This window comes from Corvus kubaryi, unplaced genomic scaffold, assembly GCF_017639235.1.
Source record: "Corvus kubaryi isolate FWS band 111438036 unplaced genomic scaffold, C.kubaryi_AGA036_p1.0 123, whole genome shotgun sequence".
NCBI classification, from domain to species: Eukaryota; Metazoa; Chordata; class Aves; order Passeriformes; family Corvidae; genus Corvus; species Corvus kubaryi.
The window spans coordinates 1,146,829-1,153,248 of NW_024580658.1; the positions used below are offsets into that span (position 1 = coordinate 1,146,829).

General features: G+C 48.5%; 2 protein-coding genes across 5 annotated transcripts in view; both read left to right on the forward strand.

Moving 5' to 3' along the window:
* HOXB6 (homeobox B6) overlaps window positions 1-988 on the forward strand; it is a 9,870-nt gene extending 8,882 nt beyond the window's left edge. For 3 of the 4 annotated variants that reach the window (XM_042017771.1, XM_042017780.1, XM_042017789.1), the window contains exon 3: window positions 693-988. In XM_042017771.1, coding sequence (XP_041873705.1) covers window positions 693-961 — 269 coding nt within the window. In that variant the 3' untranslated portion in view covers window positions 962-988. The remainder of the gene's footprint in view (window positions 1-692) is intronic. The other variant, XM_042017799.1, reaches the window with a different exon arrangement.
* Window positions 989-3,919: 2,931 nt separating this feature from the next.
* HOXB5 (homeobox B5) lies at window positions 3,920-6,127 on the forward strand. The gene is made up of 2 exons (XM_042017736.1): window positions 3,920-4,807; window positions 5,820-6,127. The coding sequence occupies exons 1-2, from the start codon at window positions 4,258-4,260 to the stop codon at window positions 6,065-6,067; spliced, it is 798 nt and encodes a 265-aa protein (XP_041873670.1). The 5' UTR covers window positions 3,920-4,257; the 3' UTR covers window positions 6,068-6,127.
* Window positions 6,128-6,420: the final 293 nt, after the last annotated feature.

A 6,420-nucleotide genomic window follows, 5' to 3' on the forward strand; every position in this document is an offset into this window, starting at 1 on the left:
AAGTCTGCCTGGAGAGGATTATTTTTTTTCATCCCCCCCCCCCCCCCGGTGATATATGACTTCTTTAAGTGCTGTTTCCTCAATCTGAATTATAATAATAAAAAAAAAAAAAAAAAAAAAAAAAAAAAAAAAAAGGGGGGGGGGGGGGAAAGAAAAATAATAAAAGGCTCCCTACTCTCCTTCCCATGTTTAGATGCATTTGTTGCCTTTTAGGTTCCAAATTGATGTCCATTAGCGCGGGGACATAAAGTGTTGTGTCCTCTTTAATGCAGAGTTTGGGCAGATCGATTCACTTCATTATTGCTTAAATGCCCCGATCTATTACAGTTGCCGGTAGGGTGGAAAACAGCGAGGGCGGGCGCGGGGGGGGTGAGAACACCTTGCGATTCCTCATCCCGGAATAAGATAGATCTCGCCCTGTCTCTCTCCCCGCAGCCCTGCGAGCCCGGCATTAACCCCTCCGCCCGGCTGCGCGGCCGCGGAGCCTGCGCGGGGATGCTCCGAGGGCTTCAGGCTTCTCCTGGAGTTGGCCAAAGCTTTGGGAAGGCAGCGGAGCGGGCGCAGCCCCTCCGCACCATCCCTAAAACCACCCCCGAGGCTCTCCCCTCTTTCCCCTCTACCCCTTTCCCCCCTCCCCCCATTCCCCTGGTTTTTTCCTAGTTGTTTCCTATTTTTCTGTGGTTTTTTTGCGGGTGTCACAGGTTCTTCCTTCGGGCCCAGCGGCCGTCGAGGCCGCCAGACCTACACCCGCTACCAGACCCTGGAGCTGGAGAAGGAATTCCACTTCAACCGCTACCTGACCCGGCGCCGGCGGATCGAGATCGCCCATTCCCTGTGCCTGACGGAGCGGCAGATCAAAATCTGGTTCCAGAACCGCCGCATGAAGTGGAAAAAAGAGAACAAACTGCTCAACTCCTCGCAGCTCAGCGCGGAGGAGGAGGAGGAGAAAGCAGCGGAGTGAACAGAAACAAACAAAAAAAAAACCCAAGAGCAACAAAAAAAAAAGAGAGAAAGTATTATTTAAAAACACGCGCAAAAAGCGACGAGAAAACAACAAAAATTTAGGGAGGGAGGGAGTGTGAGAGGCGAGAGGATGAGGGGGGTGTGGGCTGGCTGCGAGGGCAGGGGAAATCCGCACGTTGGTGGGACAAGCCCTCCGCAGCAGCGGCGACAGCCACAAAGTTTGGGCCACCAGTGGCCTGGACTCGAATTCCCAGTGATTTTGTCCAGAAACAAACAAAAAAAGACCACCAAAAATCAGGTTTCTAGTCGCGTTTTGAATTCTTTTTTCCCGTCCTACACCTCCCTTTCCCTCCTACTCCACCCACCCCCCCTCACGCACGAAATGGAATAATAATAATAATAATTAAAAAGTGAAGAGATGGAGAGAGAGAGAGAGAGAGGAGGAGGGAAAGAAAGGGAAAGAGAAAAAAGGAAAAAAAAAGAAAAAAAAGAAAAAAAAAAAGGACTCCTAGCCGTGTTTCTACCCTTGGTGTCACTGTTAGTAATCTGCTAACTCTTGTATTTAATGGAAGTGCTGCAATATATGTCATTTGGGGTGTTTATTGTCTTAATTTTGTAAAAATGTTTCATGCACGGTTGACATAAGTTGGTTTTTTTTTTAATTTCCCTTTTTTTTTTTTTTAATTTTTTTTTCTCCTTTGGTAAATTAATCAAGCCCTGGGGTTCTTTGTAATTAGTTTTGGGGTGTTTTTTTTTTTTTCTTTTTTTTTTTTTTAATATTTTATTTTAAAAAGGAAAAATCTACTGAAAGAACGAGTACTACCTACAGAGCTGCAAAAAAAAAAAAAAAAGAAAAAAAAGAAAAAAAAAGGAACAACAACAGAAAGTTCTATTTTATTAATTTTTGTACGTGTTGTGTTTGGAGTTTGTCTTAGGTATGAACATGGAATTCTCTAATAAAAGCCAAGTCTTCGATCTCACCCGCGCACCCCCTCCCCTGTCATTATTACCGCTGTTTTTATGATGATCTTTCCCTTTTCCAGGGGAATTCTTAAGGAGCAGAGGGTTCTGAGGAGAGCTTTGCTTCCCTCTGGGTGACAAAGTCTCCTAATCTGCGAGGACGAGCAACTCCGAGAGCACGGAAGTTACAGTGGAGAGATAAATCTGATTTTCCCCCCTTTTCTTTTTTTTTTCCTCTTTTTTTTTTTGCTCTAATCTGAAATGGAAGACCTTTCACCAATAGTATTTCCTCGCTGACATTTCTGCCTTTAGCGCCGCTCTCTCTCTCTTTTTTTTTTTTTTTATTGTTACAGTACAAAGAGTTATGACGAAACGCCATCCCATATCCATAATAAATCAAGGAAACGGGCAAAAATACGCTCTCATTTATCTACCCACGGTACCTAACATTTGCCCAGCATCTTTCAAACATCTGCTCCCTTACTCCATGCCCCCAAATCAAAGCGAAGTGTGGCGCAAAAGGGGAAAGAAAAAAAAAAGTTTAAAAAAAGCGTCCAGATTTCCAGGGAATTTACCCTCGAAAAATTCTCAGCGCCAGGAATACGAGCGTCCATTTAAGCTGGGGGAGAAAAAAGTGGAAAAATTCTAAATTAAGCTCTTTGGAAAGGGCAGCTTTTCATTTTTCTCTTGAAAGCGTTGCCAGTGGCTCCTTGGCTTGGCCGGGGATGGGACGGGGAAGGTTTCTGCTCCTCACCAAGGAATGTCTTGCGGAACATCCAACTTTTCCCTGCGTTTTGGGGGAACGAAACGAAAGGAAACGCTTTTTTACTGCCGGGGGATTTAGGACTGGAAACCAGCGGCACCAGCCCGGCCGATTTCGGATCCTGCACGGGGGGAAAAGGCGAGGAAAGAGCATCTCCTGCCTCCCATCCCCACCAGAAATACCTCGGTGGGAACGCGTTCCCCCGCGCCACGAGCCGGTTTTAATGTCAGTCACTTTTAAAATCAATTCATGCAGAAGCTTCACAGCTGTAGGACATTTACTATTATTGCCACGCTTTTCATTGCCCGTAATTATTATAATTATATGTCACTTTCAATATGGCGCATAATTCCCAATGAGTTGCAGACAAGCACATGAAATTCCTAAACTGCCTTGGAAGGGGGGGGGAAAAAAGGAAAAAAAGAGAAAAAAAAAAGAAAAAAAAAGAAAAAAAAAGAAAAAAAAAAAAAAAAAAGAAAGAAGGAGAGAGACGGAGAAAAGGAGAAGAAGGAAGGAAAAAAGAGAAAGTAAAGCCTAAAGAAAGCCCGGCTCTTCCCCAGCGTTTTGCCCAATTTCAGAGCCCTTTTGCTCCCCACTATTCCTTGCAGGTAAACAAATGGGAAGGAAAAACCAGGCAGCACAACGCTCCAAGGGGACGTGGAACGCTCAGGAACAGGAACATCCTAAAAAGCAACGTTGTCAACCAGCCCCACCGGCCGGACTTCGCCTCTTTTTCCTTTCTCCCAGCCCTGTTTCCCCCACGGTTTCTTTTCCCCCCTCCAGAATTAAGGTGCGAGCGCCCGGCTGGCTCCAAGAGAAGCGTGCAAGGAACCTCGACTTTCCTGGCGAAATAACCGCGGAGAAATCACCCAAATAACCGCAGCTCCTCGTCACCCACCCCCCCCCCCACAACTCCAGACATCCACAGAGGCCTCCCAGCCACCCGAAACCTCGTCCCTCGCCTCCTCCCAAACTTCTCCACCGCTTTTCCAACGCAAGGAATCCAAGACTTCCCACGAAGAAACCGAGACCCGCGCAGAGCCGCAGGACACGCCGCACCCCCGCAGCCTCTCCTCGCTTCCCACCCCGATCCCCCTTTTTTTTATATATATATATATATATATTTTTTTTTTTTAGGGAAGGGGAAACCGAAGGGGGCCAAGGGGGGGGGGGGGGGGGGGCGGATTTTTTTGGGGGGTCCCCGGCCGGGGGTGGGGGTGCGGTGGCCCGGCGCGGCCGGCAGGTGGCGCGCTCCGCCCAGGCGGGGGGCGATGGCGGCGGCGGATTTGGGGCGCCGCGCACCGACTTTGGGCCTAAACGGCTCCGCGCTCGTCATTATTTGTAACCATAGAGCATGAATTACCTCTTGAGGTCATCAGTGAGAATTTACGACTGGTCAACAAAAGCACGTGATGCCCAAACGCACCCCCCACCCTCCCCCCATATTTGGCCGCATACATAGCAAAAACGAAGTACAGTGCATTGCTATAATTCATTAATACATCATAAATCGTCAAGCACAGGGTTATAACGACCACGAGCCACAAATCAAGCCCTCCAAAATAACCCAAATGAGCTCTTACTTTGTAAACTCGTTCTCAGGGCGCTACCCAAATGGCCCCGACTATCAGTTACTAAATTATGGGACCAGCAGTTCCATGAACGGTTCTTACAGAGATTCAAGCACCATGCATTCCAGCTCTTATGGCTACAACTACAATGGGATGGACCTTAGCATCAACCGCTCAGCCTCCTCTAGTCACTTTGGGGCTGTGGGCGAGAGCTCCCGCGGTTTCCCTTCTCCAGCTCAGGAGAGCAGGTTTAGACAGGCGTCCAGCTGCTCCTTATCTTCTCCCGACTCCCTTCCCTGCTCCAACAGCGAGAGCCATGGAGGCAAACCCGCCCCGTCCCCCTCCGACCAAGCTACTTCTGCCAGCACCACCAACACAAATTTCACAGAACTAGACGAGACCAGCGCGTCCTCGGGAGCCGACGAGGGCACTCCAATAAGCAGCAGCATCCCCCGAGCGCAGGCAGAGCCCATCGCGACCTCCACGGCAGCAACAGAAGGGCAGGCACCTCAGATATTCCCTTGGATGAGGAAACTTCACATTAGCCATGGTACAGCTACTTCTTTTTCCGTCGTTGTCGTTGTTGTTGTTTATTTTTCGCACACCCCCTTCTCTTTTTCTCTCCTGTTTCTCTCTTTCTTTTTTCCCCCTTTCCCCCTTTTTTTTCCCTCCCCCCCCCCCCCCCCCTCGACCCCACTCCCTTTTTTTTTCCTCTCTCTCCTTCCTTTTATTCGGTGGAGGCGCTTTGATCAGAATCTCAGCTATTTATTGCTTTTGTATTTCTTGCTCTGATCGCTGCTCTAAAGCTGCCTCTGGCGCCTGGGGGTGGGGGGGGGGGGTGTCTCTGTGTGTGTGTTTGTGGGGGGCGATTTTATTTTAGTTTCGCTCTTCTCGCCGCGAAGTGGGCGCTTATTTTAAGCTCTTAGCACGGTGTGGATGGTGGGAGAAGGTAATTTAAAAATTGAGGCGAGGGGGTGTTCCTTGGGGTGGTGGGGGGGGGGAGAAAGGAAAGAATTGTCCATTAAAATGGCATTGTAGGCACAGATGGGGCTCGGAGCCCTTTCCTACTCTTATTTTCCGGGCTTGTTCCTGACAATCTGCCCTTGACAAACCCCAAAATTGCCAGGAGATACTCGGGGAAGAGCCACCCCCCCCCCCCCCGCCTCCGTCCGCTCCCTTCCCGGTTTTCTCCTGGAGAAAAGAAAGCAGCACTAAACCTGCCAAGAGCTCCAGGAACACCCAGGCAGGAGCGAAAAAAGGGGAGAGATTTGCAGACCTCGCTCCCCCAGTTAAATTATGGATATCGAGTCGGGAATGTCGGGTCTGGAGGGGCCAAGGGTGGGGGGTTTTACACGTGCCTGGGGGGGGTGGGAGAAAGAGGAGGGGGGGTGCTGTTATTTGGGGGGATTCGCAGCTTTCCAAGCGGGCGAATATTTAACCTCGGGTTTTAAAAAGCGAAAAATAGCCTTAAAAATAATTAAAAAAAAAAAAATATATATATATAAAAAAAAATCCAAGCAGAAAGACCAAACCCAAACCCCGCTGTTGTCCGTGTTATCCAGACATGACTGGACCAGACGGGAAGAGGGCGAGGACAGCGTACACTCGCTACCAGACCCTGGAGTTGGAAAAGGAATTCCACTTCAATAGATATCTCACCCGCAGGAGGAGAATAGAGATCGCTCACGCTCTCTGCCTCTCCGAGCGCCAGATCAAAATCTGGTTCCAGAACCGGCGGATGAAGTGGAAGAAGGATAACAAACTGAAAAGCATGAGCTTGGCCTCGGCGGGCAGCGCCTTTCAGCCATAAAACGTTGGAGGAGGAATAAGCGAGGGGGGGGGAAAAGAAGAAGAAGAAGAAGACGAAGAAGAAGAAGAACAAGAAGAAGAAGAAGAGGAGGAGATGGGCGAGAGGAAAAAAAAACAAAAAAAAACAACAACAACAAAAAACCCCCAACGCGTGAATAAATAAATAAATAAACGAATGGCCGCAGATCTTTAGTTTCGGAGTACTGTACAGTGAGGCACCTTCTTTTCGGCATGTGGTTGATTATCCTAAAACTGCTCCTGTTGGTACCGTTATCCCAGGACTGAGTTCATGTCGTGTTCTCTTTTGGAGGTTTTTTGTTTGTTTTCAAAAAAAAAAAGGAAAAAAAAAAAAAA

Bases quoted from the DNA above. Each gene is read 5' to 3' on its own strand.
- HOXB5 (XM_042017736.1), top strand. From the start codon at position 4,258: ATGAGCTCTTACTTTGTAAACTCGTTCTCAGGGCGCTACCCAAATGGC. The intron at 4,808-5,819 runs GTACAGCTACTT...CGTGTTATCCAG, and splicing joins GAAACTTCACATTAGCCATG to ACATGACTGGACCAGACGGG.